Below are 20,121 nucleotides of genomic sequence, written 5' to 3' on the forward strand. Positions count from 1 at the left end.
GGTGTTGTAGTAAATGTAGGTATTTACATATTAACTTAGATAAAAGAGTGTGATGTGATTAACTCAGTGTTTACTCGACAATTGGGTTGAGGGGAACAAGTACGGCAATAAAGAATCCCGTCTACTCAATCCACCCCTGGGTTCCCCTGCTCTTCCTCTAACACATACCTTCTAAAAGAACCGAATTATAGCCAGAATGCTTACTGGAAAAGTAAAGCCTTGTCATTTCATTTACCAGCTGAATGTGGTTAACCAATAGCTGGGTCGGTCTCAATGGCCTGACTTCCAACAAAGCACAGCAAGGTAGTTGCTATGCTCCACACAAAACCATGACCTTGAATCAGGTAGTCTACAGAGACAACACGGTGATACCTTATAAAAGAAATGATTGTAGTAAATGTCTTTCCTTTTCACAGCTCACATGCAACACTGATCATGATTAATGAACAGGTAAAGTCAGTCATATAGAATGGGGGAGGGGGGAGAGAAGGGGCAGGGGGATGTTATGGTTTTAAAGAATAGGTCTCATCTTTTTTTAAGCCACACTGAGCACTTTAAATTCTGAAGGATTTAGCAGCAGTAAACCCTTGATTTTATATTAAAAGTGCTTTGGAATTTTTTATTTTTTTAAATTAGATCAAGTTTGGCATTTTCTAACTCTGCCTCCTACCTTCCTGTTTTGAAGCAGGCTTTGTGGGCACCGGTCTAACTGCATCTGTAGTAAAAATCAGAGCAGCAGCAAGGAACAGAAAGGCAGAGTCCTGCCCTAAGGCACTGTTTAGGGAAAAAAGAATATTCTTCCTCTAAGGAGCCAGACTGAGGTTTGTAGTGAATGGCACTACAGAAACGTACAGAAATATTACAAGACAAAATCAGAACTAAGCATAACAATCCCAAATGAGCATGGGCAGCATTTTGGGTTAATAGTGACACAAAAAGTTAGTCATGCCAAACCTAGGGAATCAGTTCATTACCATATTTTCCTTCAAGAACCCATTAGGCAAGAGGCAAATTACTGCAGAAGTGTTCCATCTATCAAATATTTTGAATTATGTATTCACAGCACTGAAAAAACAAGCTCGTTTTAAACAAAGTATGGCAATTAAAGCAGACACCAAACGTTTTCAAAAACCTCTGTTTTATTTGGACAGAGTAAAATACACCATATAGCATTCCATTTTCAAACCATAATCCAGAGCCATTAATAAGTGTTTTCTTTTTACCAAACATCCTGGCCAGAAGCACAGTCAATGCGAGTAGGAAAACTAGTTAATCTCTCTCTGCTAGAGCTACGAGGTGCGTATCAATCTCCGCTTCTGTAAGGATCCTAAAGGGGGGGGAAAAAAGAATTCTGGAAATAGTTTTGTTTATTCTTCTCCTTAACCCACCACCTTCCATCTTTAATGTCCCCACAAATAAATGTAAGTAGTACAGCTGCATCTTTTGTCTGTTTAAAATAATTGCTACAGCAATGAATGAGCCATGCTGATTATTTTTGAAAAACCAACAGGAGAGTCTAGGGTCCTGGCGAGCAATGGGGACAGTGGTGGGACAGAACAGGTCATTAGTAATACCCTTGCAAAGCTGATGAGGTAGCTACCATGATGTACTGGGGTGGGGGGAAAAAATAAGAGTGGTCCAAAGTAATCAGTAGGACGATTACTCCAAAGGGGATTCAAATTTTGTGGTCCTCTTTTCTTGAAAGGATGGCTATGACCAGATTATGGAAGTCCCTCCTCCCCCAGCATACACACCCACTGTCAGGGAATACAAGGGCAGAGCCTTAGCATGGGCCCTTGAATGGCAGCGGCAAAAGGGGAGCATGGCAGTAGGTGCCCTGTTAGGAGGGAATCTTCTGTGCCATTTAACATTGAGCTAACTTGCATTTAGTCTTCCTAAAATGTATGAAATGCAAAAAGCCAGCATTATTTCACCCTTAATGTTGCATTAACAAGCATTCAAGTTAGGAAATCCCAAAAACTGATGTTATACCATGCTTGCATGGGTTAAAAACATGTTATATAATTTTTTTTTTTTTAAAGTCTTCCTGTCTAGTCAGAGCTTAAAGTAGGGCCACAGTTCCCAACTGCAAAGAGTGATCTGAAAGGACGTCACCAAACTCTCCCCCACCCCAAATTTTTAGAAAATGGCAAGTGATTCCCCCCCCCCCCCCATGTCTTTTCATTTCCATCTATATTTTAATCTACCTTTATGAAGGGATGGAGTTAAAATTAGCCATTCATAACCAGGAAAGCACACTAAGTTCCACTACAGTCATTTAACTTACCTGAATTTAGGGTTTTCAACTGTAACTACTCCAACTTCTAGTTCCGAAGGTTTGAAATCAATGGACAGAACAGTAGACAGGCAAGTTATTCCTGTCTAAAAGTAAAAGTTAGATAAAAGATAAATATTGAAAAAAGAGCACTCAAAATATTGTCAAGACCTACCCATCTTTCAATTTCAAGTTAAATCACTCCCTCTCTCCCCCACATACTCCCACATTTTCAAATATAAATTGCTCCTGTAGCAAAATTCAGGTCTCTCTCTTCATCCCAGGCAAACAACATACAAGATAAGGATACCCTTAATAATCAGTGTATCTTAGGATTTCCTGATAAGAAAATCCAATAAGTTGTTTACCATGCAAAGGTTAAAATCTTTTGATTTGAGTTGAAAATAGAACACATTTACCACCAAAAAAACCAAAACAATCTAGACATCTTAATTACAAGCCAGTTTTACCTTGGTGGTTATGTGTCTGTTTTTTTTTTTTTAGGACATGGAGTCACCACCATGCTTTTCACAAACAGATACACAAGTCACTTGTGCATTTACTATTTTATGTTATTCTTTTTTATAACATGCCCTCATATTGGGGATTTAAGAAATACTGCACTTAACCATGATTATTACCTTTTCTGTTTTTACTAATTATCCAAGGTATGTGTTACAAGTTCTCTCTCAACCTCTCTTTCTATACTTAATCCTGCACTGAAGTCATAATTGTAATGTTGAAGCTATCTTCTCATAATGATGAAGGGACAGAAAAGATCTTTTGTAGGTGGCTAGCTGGCTGAATTGATTTTAATGTTGCTGATATTTAATTGAATTGTTAATGGTGCATTAGGGTGATGAGAGCCTTGGATAGGCATCTTCCTAGTTACTTAAATTGAAAAATAAATAGAAATGCAATAATTTCTGAAACACTAAACTGACGTGTTGTAGTAGAATTATGCCTTCAATGCAGGGTCCAGTAGAAGCCAGATTATGAAAGAATCTTTTTAATCAAACACACATACAGCCTTTCACAAGGATCCTGGAAAAGCATGAAGATGCCATCAGGTTTCTTGGTTTTGCTCAGCAGAGTCATTTATCATGGCTGACTCAAATTTTAAAAGGAACACTTAATAGGGTCAACATAGGCCCAAAATATAGGTTTGTGAAGATATTTTTACACAACCTTTTTTTTTAAAAAAAAGCCACCAATAGAAGTGTTTCTATGAATTGATTGGAACTCATTTGCATTTAAACATTCATTTCAAGCCCAGACCTTCATAAATAGTTGCCTTAGAAGGATTCTCCAGATCCGCTGGCCAGACACCATCAGCAACATCTACCTCTTGGAGAGGACCCGTCAACTTCCAGCAGAGGAAGAAATTAGAAGGAGAAGGTGGGGACACACTACGCAAGCAGCCAACCAACATCACTAGACAGGCATTGCGGTGGAACCCCCAAGGCAAGCGGAAAAGAGGCCGTCCAAGAAACACCTGGCGACGCGACCTTCAGGCTGATAGCATAAAAATGGGCTATACCTGGAACCAGCTAGAGCAAATGGCCCAGGATAAAGGACTCTGGAGATCTGTGGTTGGCGGCCCATACCCCGATTGGGGTGACGGGCATGAGTGAGTGAGTGATTTGCTTCCAAAACATTGCAGTGCTGTGCATTAAAAACAGAATATGAAACTGACTAGGAATAGCCTCAATCTACTTCAATTGCCCAATGTGAGTGATATACAAGATGCCAGGAAACAATGGCAAAAGAATAAATTTTATTTTTGAGACAACTATTTTGGATGGGATATTCAAAGGAGTCTGAGGGAGTTAGATATTCATGTCACATTGAAATTCAATAAGATTTGAGTGCCTAGCACCCTTAAGGCTCTTTTGAAAACCACAGTTTTCAGCTCTAATAATTTTGGGTGTTAAAATTATGACTGCTTAATTGTCCCTATAAGGCTGTAATTTATAACTGAATATAAGCAATGTGTGAACATGTTCTAACGCTAACAAAGCTTTTCAAAAGCTCACACAGTAGTGCAGACTTGAAGAAAAACCCAAACAATTTAGCTAAAAACCTCTCAATTCCATTTCTAAACATGTATCAGTATTTAAATAAGCCATCTCCTGTTGATTCCTGCAGTGGAGTCAATTTTATTTTAAGGTTATTACAGTTTATGTGACTGCAGTGTTTGGTGTATCACAAGTTCAGCATTATGACTTAAGAACAAGATGAGACAGGAGAAATAGATGGGCCATGAAGAGGATTGTTTAAACTCAAATCTCCTATGTTTAGCTGAAACAGTAAGGAAAATTATCAAACACAAGATAGAGTGTTGGCTTATTTTATAAGTAGTTTACATTTTAAGGCTGTGTCTTGAATGATAATTTCCATAATAGCTGGCTTTATACTTACTGCATGTACACATATGCAATAACGGGCATACAATTGCTGAATGGAGTATCATAGGACAGTGCATTTCTATACCCAGCCACACACTGCAGAGCTAGTGCTAGGATCAGGGTGATTTCCTGGCCCTTCATCTTTCCTCCAGTGGAAAAGCAGGATAAATAGTACCAATGCACAAGAGATTAGAGTGTAGTGGGACTGATGCTCAATGGGGACATACTAGCTTCCATAACTTATTTTTAGGAGCTACTTGTTTTGTGGTCAGTTTCAGAGGAAAGAAAAATACAACTGAACCCCCCCCCCCCCCCCCGACACCCACCTGATTTACAGAAAGTAATTTTAAAGTCTGCCCTAAAATGCAGAGTAAACTCACCACTTCCCTCGCTGAAAACAGCACTATAATCTCTGGCACAACTGCACTTTTAGTACCTTGCCCCTCTAACAGGCCAAATATGGAGGATCAGGAAGTCAGTATCTTCCTATCAAGGCTTCTACTCATAGCCCTATGGATATACATATGCATTAGAGGGGATGCATCCTTGACCAAGATGATTCTAGTGTTGCTGCTGCAAAAAGCATGTGCACTTATCACAACACCAACTGTCAGCACTGGTGCTACAGTAACTTCCTATTTTAAAGTGCTTTCTAGCATGCAGGTTGGTTTAAAAGCCTTTAAAACCATCTTCAGTGACTTGCTCTTCAGAGAGCAAATCCAAGATGACAACTACAAACTGAGGTGGCAGGATTTTCTGGCTTCCACAATGCAGGGTCCTGAACAACCAACATACCTAAAATGGCAATGGTGACTCTGCAGTAATAGGCCAGGAGCATTGAAATTTGATAACCAAATAAATGACTTTAGTTCAGTTTGTGCCAATATAAGAATCCTATTTCTAAAAGAAAAAACAGCCTGTCTATATTCAAAAGAACTTGTAGGTGGAACAAAACAACATTTCACTACTTTTGTCAGTTTACAAGGAGGAAAATATTACACAACCAACAACTAAACAATGACAACATTAAGAAAATCCTTAAGGCAAAGCATACTATATATAGATATTGGAGGGCAAATGGTGGCAAGTAATGTCAATGTGTATGTGATTTGTGTGTTTTACAAGGAATTTTCGATACACAGAATAAGATGTCCCACTAGTGCCATTACCCCATTTGGGCATATGAACAGCCTTATGAAACACTGATACAAAAAATGCATAGCACAAGCACAGGCAAACAGTTTGGTTAGCGCTATTTAAGCACTTTCAAAATTAAGATTATTTCCTAGTGAAAATGGCTGCTTACTATGGCAGTGACATTGGGCACCATAACAAAGGAGGAAACACAATACTTCTTTGCATCATAACCCTTTACACAAGTACTACAGGTAGTGGAGCACTTTTGGCTCAGTTTGATTTCCCCCTACTGGCTTACCTCTACTGTCTGTTCAAACGTCCAGTCATATTTCTTCTTCACTTTCTTTTCAAGAAAGCTGGTTGACTCTGTTTGTTTGACCCCCGCAGCTGTGGCCTTGAACCCACAATAGTAACCTGCAGGATCACACTTGTATACCTGAGGGCCATGTTCTTCATCAATACCAATCAGTATCATGCCTTAAAAAAAAAATAAAAAAAAAATAAAAAAATTTTTTTTTTATATAACTGAAGTGTCATGTGATTGGGGATTCTGACTTTTAGAACATAGACTCTCCTCTAGTATGAACTGGGACAGTGCAGAGTTAAATACCTTTTTGGACCTAGCCCCATTATTCTGAGGTTCATGTTTCCCCTTTATCACTAAGGTGACATACCTCTCAATTGTGCCTCATTTCCAAGTATGTACCTCATTTTAGAGCAAACCAGATTTTTATCACACACAAAGCAAACCATTCATTAAATGCAGAAAATGTAATGCAGTGTTGACTTTGCAACAGAGCCACAAGGTCAGGTAATACAAAAGTTAAGGTTCCAGTAACAAGGTAAAATCAGCTGCAGTGCACATCCTGTACTATTTATTGTAGAATGTCATAAATTAAGCATACATTTAACCTGAAAAAAATAGGAAGTTTTACAAATACATTGCATAGTCAAGTTAAGTACATTTTTGACTGACATTTTAACTTTACAATATTGCCTCACACTGCACTACATTGCATTTCTATTTAATTTCATAGATTAAAAAAAAAAATAAGTGAAGGAAAAGAAAACTTCAAAAACAATTAAAACTTGTAGATCTTAAAAGCTGCACTGGTAAAATCAGATGAGCATCTAAGATCTTTGAACTACTAATTTTACACATGTACACGTAATAAACAGATGCTAAGTTGAGATTTACATTCAGTATGCAATTTTAAAACAGTAAATTAAAACCTCAGAATACTCTGAACAGATTAAGCACCATAAATAGAGCTGGTTGAAACTTGTATTTTTGATCTACACTAATTTTCGGGTTTTTTAAATTGGGGTTATTTCGCATTGAAATGAAACCAAATTTCCCAAAATTTCTCAGCAAAACCAAGAAACTTTTCAGAAACACCAAAAGATGGTGTTTCCGTATAAAATTTGTGAAACTGACAAGAATGTCAACTTAATTGAGCTGCTGCTAGTGCTCCCAGTGTCTGCAGCTCTGCTGCAGCCCACCTGTGGCCTGTCCCTGGCCCCAGGGAAGTCTGCATGTTGGGGCTACCCCAGAGCTGCAGAACCTTTAAGCCAGTCCCGGGACTTCCAAGCTCTGTGGAAGGGATCCTAGAACCCCTTAGAGTCCCTGCTGGAGCGGAGGTTCTCTAGGCTTCCAGGCTCCCTGCTGTGGAGTTGGAAGCCCAACCTCAGCTACAGGTGAGGCTCCTGGGTCCAAGCAGGGAGACTGGAAGCCCTGGCCTGATGGGGCTACGCTTACAGCAAGACTCTCAGAGCTTCTAGGCTCCGTGCTCTGGTGCCCTCCCTGCCGCACAGCTGGGAGCCTAGAAGTCCCAAGGGCTGCTAGGCTCCCTGCTCCACGTGAGGGAGTCAGATACTTCATGGTCCCTGAAGGCAGGGCTACTCTGGAGCTATGGACCCTGGGATCCAGACTGCAAGCAGCCCACTCGGAAAGCAGGCAGGTTTCCCAAAACGTTTTGCCTCCTTGAAACATCATTTTTTGATTAAATTAGGTTTCCTCAGAAAGTGTCTAACCAGTTCTACTCATAACACCAAGGGGAAATACTATTACACAAGAAAAATTGACACAGAGGTTAAATGGTTTGCCTGAGTTCATATGGTGAGTCAATAGCAGAAACAGCAAAATAATCCCACAGTCCAGACTCCAACACCCCTGTTTTAACCATTAGTCACCACTACTCTTTACATTATGCCCATATCATTTTACATATCTAGAAAAGTTGGTTAGAATTTGTTCCCATATGTTTAATTTAAAAAAATAAAATCTGTATCTCTTAGATTTATCCATTTGGTACACTTGAGTATACTTACAGCAACCAAGAGGCCTCATTTCAGCATTTTGTGTGTAGACCTGAGAAATATCTGCAATCCTTTTACACAGCATATCCACTGGGATCTCATAGCCGTACTTGTATTTCCAGTTAGCAGCCTCGTAGCGGGCTCTCTGAACCTGAGACCTGCTGTCAGCTAATATAAAAGACAAAATATTTACTCCCACTAAAGTAAGCATTACTTCCACTAAAAAATGTTTAGAGAAAGTTCTTGAAAACACACCACATTGCATTGCTGGATATGCTGTTGATAGCACTAATCTGATCTCCATCCTGGAAGATCCTGATGTGCTAAATTTAAACTAATTGTCAGTTTGTAAATAGCAAATCTCTTAAGCCTCATCTCCAGTTTTGGATTACAGGAGTTTGCAAATATCAACATAACATGAAATGAAATGAAGTAACAAAAGAAAAAAGTATTTAAAAAATTTGGATATTTAAGCAGAAGGTAAATTAATTACCTGTCATTCCTGTCATTACACATCCAATAGTTTCAGTAATTCTGAATAAATGAGTCACTGTGCTGGAATCCAATAACTTGTCCTAATGGACAAAAATACTGAAATAATTTAAAAGAAACAATAGTCCTTTACCCACATATAAAAGACATATTAATATCAGATCACTGAGGCCAGGTCTACACTACAGGGGAAAAACATCCCCCCACCCCGAGCAACGCAGTTATACCGACTGTAACCTCCCCATGCAAACAGTGCTATGTTGATGGGAAAGCTTCTCCCGTCAGTGTAGGAGCGTCTTCACTTAAGTGGTGCAGCTGTATCAATGCAGCATTTTAAGTGTAGACCTGCCCTCAGGCCAACAAGAGGCAGAAATCAGAAAATTAAGGTGGAAACTGTCTTCCAAGCACTCCATTATCTACTCTCAGCATGGAAAAGGGGGAAGTTCCAACATAACACTGCATTTGCAAAGAGTCGCTGAACTTCCATTATAAGTTCCTAGTATCTTGTTCTGCAGAAACGTGGGAAGAATTTCTACTACTATATTCAAGTGATCAGTCATAAATAGGTAGCAAAGGAAGAAGGGGACACAGCCCAACATTCGTCAAAGATTAGTCACTGAGGGGAAATGGAGGAAGATGAAATCCTCCTCCCCAGGACAATTTTGAGGATCCCTATACAAATATTTAGGAACCCCTAGTATGTTTGCTGCTCTTCAAATTAGGAGTTAAATTTTTCTCATCTTGCCGGCTTCTCTTCCTCAGCATCGCTGTGTCACTCCATCCAATGTGCTGACAGACATTTACTGAAGTCTTGCTCTCTGTACCACTGATACAGTGCTTTACAGGTAAGGTTTCAGAAGAGTAGGACTGGGAAAAATGCACAGGTAAACAGTCCCACACCTCAAAGACAGATGTATTCTCAGGTGGTCCAGGGCTTTGCAATAATGAAATTAAGTGGTGTGGAGTTGGGGTGCTGAGAAGACGCTTGAGCAGCAAAGGGGAGGCAAGTCAGGGCAGGCACAATGGCAAACAGGTATTGTTTAATTCAGTGGTTTTCAAACTTTTTTTCTGGTGACCCAGTTGAAGGAAATAGTTAATGCCTGTGACCCAATGGAGCTGGGGCCGGAGGTTGGGGTGCAGGAGGGGGTCAGGGCTCTGGGCTGGGGCCGGGAATGAGGGGCTTGGGTGCAGGAAGGGGCTCAGGGCTGGGGCAGGGTGTTGAAGTGCGGGATTGGGGCGCGGGCTTACCTCCGGTGGCTCCCAGTCAGCGGTGCAGCTAAGGCAGGCTTCCTGCCTGTCCTGGCACCGCGAACTGCACTGCACCCCGGAAGTGGCCAGCAGCAGGTCCAGCTCGTAGGCACCACCCTCCCTAGCTCCCATTGGCTGGTTCCCGGCTAAAGAGAGTGCGGAGCTGGTGCTCGGGGCAGTGCGCGGAGCTCTGTGGCCCTCCGCTTCCGGGGCGCAGCGCAGTGTCAGAAGAGGTAGGGACTAGCCTGCCTTAGCCGGGCAGCACCGCCGACGGGACTTTTAACGGACTGATCGGCGGTGCTGACAAGAGCCACCGCGACCCAGTGCCTTACATTCCGCAACTCACTACTGGGTCGTGACTCGCAGTTTGAAAACCATGGGTTTAATTCACAGACACACGGCTGATAATTTCACTAAATTTACTATTCACATTCCAAAAATAGGTTTGTGTTTGTTTTACTTACAGGTACTTTCTTCTGTGTTACAATTACTGCACAATCTTTCCCACGAACAGCTACTGATGTAAGGCCACCCTGGTTTATAGCCTTAAAAGCATATTCTAGAAAGATACATATAAAAATAATCAGAAATACTTGTACCATTGCCACTAATATGTTTGGGGCAGAGCCTGCAAGTCCACCCCACACACACACACATATCCCACTGGGGATTGAGCCCTCTTGTTTGCAATAGCTTGTCCCAATGGACAAAAATACTGAGTTTGACTCTCCTCTGTTCAATTAGAGTGCTGAACAGTATTAGGCATTGGTGTTGCTCTCCCTTTTAAAATTTGAAACAAGAAATTCTGTGTCTCTGCCAGAGAGCAGGCAAGCAACATAAAGGTTTAATAAAAAAAAAAACAACAATCAGGCAGTCAAGTCAGATTTAAGTTTGAAAGTTCAACCTTAACTTATTGAAGGTGGTAAAGTTATATTAAATATAGCATATAAAATACAGTTTATTATAAACCTTACATATAGTAAGCTACACTACAGTGCCAAGTACTTATGCTTGGCTTGATTTTTAAGTCTTAACAAGATCTGCAAAACAAGCCAATTAGAGGAAAAGCAGTTCAGTGGTTGATTGAAATGGCCCAATGTTAAAACATTAACCTGGAACCTATGTAAAAAACTGAATAAAAAAACCTTTCCACTTGCAGAAAGTAAATGGTTATAATTTTAAAGCCACCGGATTAGATATTAATTAAGACTTATTAAATCAAAACTCAAGCCTGTACTGTAATTTACTGTAAGAATGAATAAGCAATTCCTGTTTATTATATTACATACACCGCACTTAATCAATGGAAACAATTTGTGTCAGAGAGACTATATAACAAGAAAATCACAAGGGGCCCAGAAATCAAGGTTGAGCTTTCAGCAGTACCTCAACATTTTCTGGATTCTGCATCTTAACACTGCATTAATGACTTTAATCCCCAAAAAGGAATTTTATTATTTATTTTATTTATATTTACCTAGAAGAAACCGACAACTCAAGTTGTAAATTCAATTATCTAGAATTATTTGGCTCCATCTCTTAAACCATGCTGCTGTTGACTATGCCCTCCCAAGCACCTAAGAACAAGCAAGTTCCCCGTGATTTTTATTTGGTAACTTGCATATTAAAAGATGAGAGCTTATAAATTCATATTTACATAACACCTACTTATCAACCACTTAACTATTGGCACTAGCTAAATTTGTAACTAGTAAACAAAATTTATGCTAATAATGTTCTGATTAAGTATTCATTATAAATTGCTCTACCTCAGTTTTCAGGGAGACATCCGAAGAAAGCCTTTTTTGCAATTTAACTTGTCCCAATTAAGTAATTGTATTGCAATAGTATTTGACATTTATACAGGCTCTTTCATCCTTCAGCATTTCAGTGGTACTGTGCATATGTATTCAAACTGCAGCAGGCTCTGCACAGCATGCAGAACTTCACAACAATGAGAAAAGAGGAAATTTTGAAACACACCTATGCAACAAATTCTACTTGAAAGAAACCTCCCCTTTCTAAGGCTGACACAATAGAAGACAAGTAAATGCCCGTACTCTGAGGCAAGTTAACAGCAACAAGGGGTGCTTATGAAAAGAACTGTTGCCTTCTCCAAGCTTCCATGCATCATTTCAGCAGCAAGTTTCTCAGCTTTGGGAAGTAAACGACAAAGTTCTTCCTGAAGTCAGCTCTTCCATATAGCGCACACAGTCACATTCTATGTGCTACCCAATTGTTTTCAACATTTAATTTAGCAAAACTACACATACTGACTCGTTTGTCCCCATGTTAAATCTATATCCTAAATCTAAAACAGTTTTCTTATTTTCAAATCAGATTGTCCCAATTCAGTTATTATACTGCAATAGTATTTTGTAATTATGCAGAACCACAGTTCTTTCTCTAACCCAACGGGATTCAGCATTTGACTAACTTGGGTATGGCAAGTGAGTGAAAGAGCTTTGCACTGCCATGTTCAATTCCCAAGTTTCTGGTTCCCTGGATGGCAAGAGGCTAGGAATATTGCAGAAGCATAAACACACACAACCACCACCCTTCAAGCCAGTGAAGGTGCTGTAACAGTTAGATCCTAAGAATAGCACTCCCATCTAATCCAGTTCTCTAACTGGAGAGATGCTCTAGTAAAAATATTCATGCTCTAGTAAAAATATAACATTAGGGATCTATTATCGACCACCTGACCAGGACAGTAATAGTGATGATGAAATGCTAAGGGAAATTAGAGAGGCTATCAAAATTAAGAACTCAATAATAGTGGGGGATTTCAATTATCCCCATATTGACTGGGAACATTTCACTTCAGGACGAAATGCAGAGATAAAATTTCTCGATACTTTAAGTGACTGCTTCATGGAGCAGCTAGTACGGGAACCCACAAGGGGAGAGGCGACTCTAGATTTAATCCTGAGTGGAGCGCAGGAGCTGGTCCAAGAGGTAACTATAGCGGGACCGCTTGGAAATAGTGACCATAATACAATAGCATTCAACATCCCTGTGGTGGGAAGAACACCTCAACTGCCCAACACTGTGGCCTTTAATTTCAAAAGGGGGAACTATACAAAAATGAGGGGGTTAGTTAGACAAAAGTTAAAAGGTTCAGTGACTAAAGTGAAATCCCTGCAAGTTGTGTGGGCCCTTTTTAAAGACACCATAATAGAGGCTCAACTTCAATGTATACCCCAAATTAAGAAAAACAGTAAAAGAACTAAAAAAGAGCCACCGTGGCTTAACAACCATGTAAAAGAAGCAGTGAGAGATAAAAAGACTTCCTTTAAAAAGTGGAAGTCAAATCCTAGTGAGGCAAATAGAAAGGAGCACAAACACTGCCAACTTAAGTGCAAGAGTGTAATAAGAAAAGCCAAAGAGGAGTTTGAAGAACGGCTAGCCAAAAACTCCAAAGGTAATAACAAAATGTTTTTTAAGTACATCAGAAGCAGGAAGCCTGCTAAACAACCAGTGGGGCCCCTTGACGATGAAAATACAAAAGGAGCGCTTAAAGATGATAAAGTCATTGCGGAGAAACTAAATGGATTCTTTGCTTCAGTCTTCACGGCTGAGGATGTTAGGGAGATTCCCAAACCTGAGCTGGCTTTTGTAGGTGACAAATCTGAGGAACTGTCACAGATTGAAGTATCACTAGAGGAGGTTTTGGAATTAATTGATAAACTCAACATTAACAAGTCACCGGGACCAGATGGCATTCACCCAAGAGTTCTGAAAGAACTCAAATTTGAAGTTGCGGAACTATTAACTAAGGTTTGTAACCTGTCCTTTAAATCGGCTTCGGTACCCAATGACTGGAAGTTAGCTAATGTAACGCCAATTTTTAAAAAGGGCTCTAGGGGTGATCCCGGCAATTACAGACCGGTAAGTCTAACGTCGGTACCGGGCAAATTAGTTGAAACAATAGTAAAGAACAAAATTGTCAGACACATAGAAAAACAAACTCTTGAGCAATAGTCAACATGGTTTCTGTAAAGGGAAATCGTGTCTTACTAATCTATTAGAGTTCTTTGAAGGGGTCAACAAACATGTGGACAAGGGGGATCCGGTGGACATAGTGTACTTAGATTTCCAGAAAGCCTTTGACAAGGTCCCTCACCAAAGGCTCTTACGTAAATTAAGCTGTCATGGGATAAAAGGGAAGGTCCTTTCATGGATTGAGAACTGGTTAAAGGACAGGGAACAAAGGGTAGGAATTAATGGTAAATTCTCAGAATGGAGAGGGGTAACTAGTGGTGTTCCCCAAGGGTCAGTCCTAGGACCTATCCTATTCAATTTATTCATAAATGATCTGGAGAAAGGGGTAAACAGTGAGGTGGCAAAGTTTGCAGATGATACTAAACTACTCAAGATAGTTAAGACCAAAGCAGATTGTGAAGAACTTCAAAAAGATCTCACAAAACTAAGTGATTGGGCAACAAAATGGCAAATGAAATTTAATGTGGATAAATGTAAAGTAATGCACATTGGAAAAAATAACCCCAACTATACATACAACATGATGGGGGCTAATTTAGCTACAACGAGTCAGGAAAAAGATCTTGGCGTCATCGTGGATAGTTCTCTAAAGATGTCCACGCAGTGTGCAGAGGCGGTCAAAAAAGCAAACGGGATGTTAGGAATCATTAAAAAGGGGATAGAGAATAAGACTGAGAATATATTATTGCCCTTATATAAATCCATGGTTCGCCCACATCTCGAATACTGTGTACAGATGTGGTCTCCTCACCTCAAAAAAGATATTCTAGCACTAGAAAAGGTTCAGAAAAGAGCAACTAAAATGATTAAGGGTTTAGAGAGGGTCCCATATGAGGAAAGATTAAAGAGGCTAGGACTCTTCAGTTTGGAAAAGAGAAGACTAAGGGGGGACATGATAGAGGTATATAAAATCATGAGTGATGTTGAGAAAGTGGATAAGGAAAAGTTATTTACTTATTCCCATAATACAAGAACTAGGGGTCACCAAAAGAAATTAATAGGCAGCAGGTTTAAAACAAATAAAAGGAAGTTCTTCTTCACGCAGCGCACAGTCAACTTGTGGAACTCCTTACCTGAGGAGGTTGTGAAGGCTAGGACTATAACAATGTTTAAAAGGGGACTGGATAAATTCATGGTGGCTAAGTCCATAAATGGCTATTAGCCAGGATGGGTAAGAATGGTGTCCCTAGCCTCTGTTCGTCAGAGGATGGAGATGGATGGCAGGAGAGAGATCACTTGATCATTGCCTGTTAGGTTCACTCCCCCTGGGGCACCTGGCATTGGCCACTGTCGGTAGACAGATACTGGGCTAGATGGACCTTTGGTCTGACCCAGTACGGCCTTTCTTATGTTCTTATGAGAGATGGGGACTGAGAAAGGTCGAGAAAGTGAGGTGGGGAAGAGAAATGGTAATAACTGCAGAAAATAATTGTGTACGTGCTATATAGTAGAGAAAATCCTCTTGACTTGGCAAGGAATTCCAGAGACTGCCCAATCTCTCCCCAATACATAAGAAGTTTGCTAGTAAGATAATGCACAACTGAGAACACTTTTAGAATGAAAAGTACAGTATCTGGACAGTCTAGCATTACACAAATCAGTGGTTTATGTTTTTTCATTGGTATGGCAGCCAACACAAGCGTTTGGAACTAACAAACATTCATGGGCCATCCAAGTAAGTGAAGAGTCAACCTGAAAACTGATTAATTAAAAATATTATTTCTGAGTAGCCAAGTCACATTCTATTACTTTGGAGCTAATTCCCTCCCCCCAACTACTTCAGGTAATCACCTAGCAAACCTAGAATGCTAAATTCTCATTTTATTTTGATTACTTTATGGGAATTATAGACCAGTCAACCTAACTTCAATACCTGGAAAGATACTGGAACAAATTATTAAACAATCAATTTATATGCATTTGGAGAACAGAGTTTAAAGTAATAGTCAGCATAGATTACAAATCATGCCAAACCAACCTAATTTCCTTCTTTGACAGGTTTACTGGCCTAGTGGAGAAGCCGGAGATATGATACATCTTAATTGTAGTAAGGTTTTTGACACAGTCCCACATGACATTTTGATAAGCAAACTAGGGAAATGCGGTCCAGATTAAAATTACAATAATGTGGGCACACAACTGATTGAAAAACTGCACAAAGAATAGTTATCAATGGTTTGCTGTCAAACTGGGGGAACGTTATCTAGTGGGGTCCCACAGCGGTCTGCCCTGGGTCCAGTACTATTCAATAATTTCATTAATGACTTGGTTAATGGAGTAGAGAGTATGCTTATAAAGTTTACAGATGACCCCAAGATGGGAGGGATTGCAAGCACTTTGGAGGACAGGATTAGAATTCAAAATGACCTTGACAATTTTGAGAAACAGTCTGAAATCAACATGATGAAATTCAGTAAAGACAAGTGCAAAGTTCTACACTTAGGAAGAAAAATCAAATGCACAAATACAAAATGGGGAATAACTGGTTTAGGCAGTAGTACTGCTGAAGAGGATCTGGGGGTTTATAGTGGATCACAAATTGAATGAGTGTCAACAATGTGATCCCAGTTTTGAAACAAGCTAAGATTCTGGGCTGTAGTAACAGGAATGTTGCATGCAAGACACAGGAGGTAATTCTCCTGCTCTAGTTGGCACTGGTAAGGCCTCAGCTGAAGTACTGTGTCCAGTTCTGGACTGCACACTTTAGGAAAGATGTGGACAAATTGGGGCAAGTCCAGAGGAAAAGGAACAAAAAAGATAAGAGGTTTAAAAACCTTGAGAAAAGACAACTTTGGGGGGACCTGAAAACAGTCTTCAAATATGTTAAGAGCTATTATTAAAAAAGATGGCAATTGATTATTCTCCATATCTGCTTCTTGTCTCACCTTCAAAGATCAGCTTAAGCTGCAGCAAGGGAGATTTAGATATTAACTAACTATAAGGATAATTAAGCATTGAAATAGACTTCCAAGGGAGTTGTGGAATTCCCATCATTGGAGGTTTTTAAGAACAGGTTAAACAAACACCTGCCAGTGATGGTCTAGGTCAGGAGTAGGCAACCTATGGCATGCGTGCCGAAGGCGGCATGCAAGCTGATTTTCAGTGGCACTGACACTGCCCGGGTCCTGGCCACCGGTCCGGGGGGCTCTGCATTTTAATTTAATTTTAAATGAAGCTTCTTAAACATTTTAAAAAACCTTATTTACTTTACATACAACAAGAGTTTAGTTCTATATTATAGACTTATAGAAAGAGACCTTCTAAAAACGTTAAAATGTATTACTGGCACGCGAAACCTTAAATTAGAGTGAATAAATGAAGACTCGGCACACCACTTCTGAAAGGTTGCTGACCCCTGGTCTAGGTAAAGTTGGTCCTGATCAGTGCAAGGGGCTGGACGAGATGACCTCGAGGTCCTTTCCACCTTTACATTTCTATGATTCTATGACACCCTAATGACATGCAGCACAAACTAAAAAAAAGTCCCCTGTATGCTAATATTCAAATGGAAAATAGTTATACAAGTATGGCAGTGGCATCATCAGTGGAAAAACTGTACTAGGACATCAAAGAGCAAGAGAAAATCAAATTGGAGATAAGACAAATTATTAAGCTACCAAGGGGATGTCCAAGTGACTGATGCAGATTGTTCCCTACATTAAGATGTGTTCTTTTGTACCATTTATAATCAGAGAGTTCATGACTAAATTTAACATAAGAATGGCCATACTGAGTCAGACCAATGGTCCATCTAACCCAGTATCCTGTCTTCCAACAGAGGCTGGTGAATAGAACAGGGGAACTTATCAAGTGATCCATCCCTTTACTAACTTTACTTCTGGAGGCTTTTTTAAAATTTGATTACATTTTCTTTTTTTAAATAAAAAAAGCACTTGTGACGAACTTGAAATGCATTCCCAAAAATATTCAATATTAATCAAACTAAATGGATTTGTTCTAACAAATGTGATAAAGCTGTGTTTCCTATGATTCTCAATGATGGCTCCATAGCACAGTTTAATTGATTCATAAATATTTTAAGTGTTTACATACATATTTGTTTGTAAAAACATATACATTAACACCACACTACACGCATTACATAAAATAAATAAAGACAAATTTATCATACACTTGCTTTTAGCATCAATGGTACCTTCAGAATGCAGGAAACCCTCTTACTACTCTTGCGCTCCCTATACTACACTTAATCTACACTTGAAATGCTACAGCTGCACCACTGTAGTGCTTCAATGTAGACACTACCTACATCAACAGGCAGGGTTCTCCCATTAGTGTAGGTAATCCACCTCCCCAAGTAGCTAGGTCAACAGACGAATTCTTCCATGAACCTAGCGCTATCTATGCTGGGGGGGTTAGGTTGGCTTAACTACGCCACTCAGGTGCGGATTTTTCACACACTCGAGCGACATAGCTGGGTCAACCTAATATTTTAGTGTAGCCCAGGCCTTAAACATTGTTGATTTCTATTACTCTAGTGGGACAACTATTTTCAACACCAGCTTGGGTTGGATAACTAGGGGAGTAACTGCTGCATTTGACTAAGGCAATGGGTTCTCCACCCACGGGCTGCTTGTGGCCCAATCAACACACAACTGCGGCCCATGTGACAACCTCAGGGCCAACAGATAGCATACATAGTGTGACTGAGGCCCACATAACACAGAGAGCTGCATGTGCAGCCCACAATGGTAAACAGGTTGAGAATCACTGGACTAAGGCGTAAGGGTGCATTTATCAGTTAATCTTTGTACAGCACATTTAAAATGGACAGCACTATACAAGAACTAAACTGACATTTCTAGCCAAATTTTCAAAGTCACCTCTCTTTGTGCTGCTCAACTTTGTGTATACAAAGATCTGCATGTGCATTTTCATGCCCTATTACCTGCCCACACTAGTGCACATGTAAGTTCTATCACACATGTAGACCAAATGACAGCACACTGAGCATGCATGCACATATTTGCATATCTAATGGCATGCAAGCACAAAGGCTAGGCTAAGGCCCCCTTGAAAATCTGGCCCTTTGCATCAAACAGTTCCTTATAACATAGGCACACCTTAGTCAATTTTAATACATTTTAATTTGAATACATACTTTTCCAAAGGCATTAAACTCTTGCTCCATTAACACACAGAACTAGGCCTATTTGTACAAAAAGAATAATCTATATAGCCAGTAAACCATTTTCAACAAGTTTTCTACAGATATGATTATGCTAGTGACTATGGAGAGGATATAATTTCAAAAAAGCTCTTTACAACCTATTTGATAATCACATATTTACTTTATTTGTACTAAAGTAGTGTTGAGAAGTCCCAACATGTTTCTCCACTGGTTTAAGTAAATTTGTTTAAAAACACACTTCAAATTAAACTGGTGGCATATTCTCATGTACACAACTCCGCCCTTTCAAATCTGTCTCCTAAAATAGGGACACTGTAGGTACCCTGACATCATGGTGATGGGCACCGTATAACCTAGATTGGGCATTATAGTTTTATTCATCCTGGGCTGGGGACCGAGAGAAGAGGAGACTCTCACCCGGGGATGGATTTCGGAAGCAGGGCGTTTTACAATGCCCCCCACGGTGCGGAGAGGACTTTGCTGGGGTGGGGGTGGATTTTGCGGAGCCGCTGCCCCCGCGCTAGGGAAGGAAGATGATGGGGGCGACCCTGCCGGGCTGGTTACGCTCCCCCGCGAGCTGTGCGTCGGGGCATCTCGTGGGCGCGTTGCAGCCTCCGCGCCCCAGAAGCGTTTGTGGGGGGAGGGGCGTGCTGAGCTCCCGCCCCCCATGACGGTGCAGTCCGCGCTGGGACGCTGCCCCTATTGCAACCCCCCGCCCCGGGAAACGGCGGCAGCGTCACCCCAATCTCGGCAGCATCAGACCCGAGCGCCCCTGGAGCAACCCGCACAGGCGCCCCGGAGCGGGGTGGGCCCGGCCTGCACCATGACGGGGCAGTTCGGCGGCTGCCAGGCCGGACACTCACCTACTTGGTAGAGGCGGCCCTCGGGGGAGAAGATAGTGATGTGGCGGTCGAAGCCGGCGCTGGAGCCTCGGGACATGGTGGGGGGAAGGCGGCAGCGGCGCAGGGAACCGGCCGGTAACGCAGCGTGCAAGGCCCGTTCCCACCAGCCTGAGTCTGGGAGCCGCTCTGGGACAGGGAGTGCTTCCGGGACACGCAAACACGTGCTCCTCCGCGCAGGCGCAA

General features: G+C 40.8%; 1 protein-coding gene across 3 annotated transcripts; it reads right to left on the reverse strand.

The window, feature by feature from the left end:
- Window positions 1-1,121: 1,121 nt before the first annotated feature.
- Window positions 1,122-20,121, reverse strand: PSMA6 (proteasome 20S subunit alpha 6). Of its 3 annotated transcripts, none has more exons than XM_065402309.1 (7): window positions 19,904-20,121; window positions 10,344-10,438; window positions 8,633-8,714; window positions 8,152-8,307; window positions 6,119-6,297; window positions 2,288-2,382; window positions 1,122-1,327 (listed from the first exon to the last, which is right to left on the reverse strand). In XM_065402309.1, the coding sequence occupies exons 3-7, from the start codon at window positions 8,646-8,648 to the stop codon at window positions 1,270-1,272; spliced, it is 504 nt and encodes a 167-aa protein (XP_065258381.1). In that variant the 5' UTR covers window positions 8,649-8,714; window positions 10,344-10,438; window positions 19,904-20,121; the 3' UTR covers window positions 1,122-1,269. The 3 variants fall into 3 exon arrangements, with proteins under 3 accessions (XP_065258381.1, XP_065258379.1, XP_065258380.1); XM_065402307.1 differs by having other exon boundaries at window positions 19,900-20,061; XM_065402308.1 differs by lacking the exon at window positions 19,904-20,121 and having other exon boundaries at window positions 8,633-8,730; window positions 10,344-10,415.

The sequence above is a fragment of the Emys orbicularis genome, chromosome 4, assembly GCF_028017835.1.
Source record: "Emys orbicularis isolate rEmyOrb1 chromosome 4, rEmyOrb1.hap1, whole genome shotgun sequence".
Classification (NCBI taxonomy): domain Eukaryota; kingdom Metazoa; phylum Chordata; order Testudines; family Emydidae; genus Emys; species Emys orbicularis.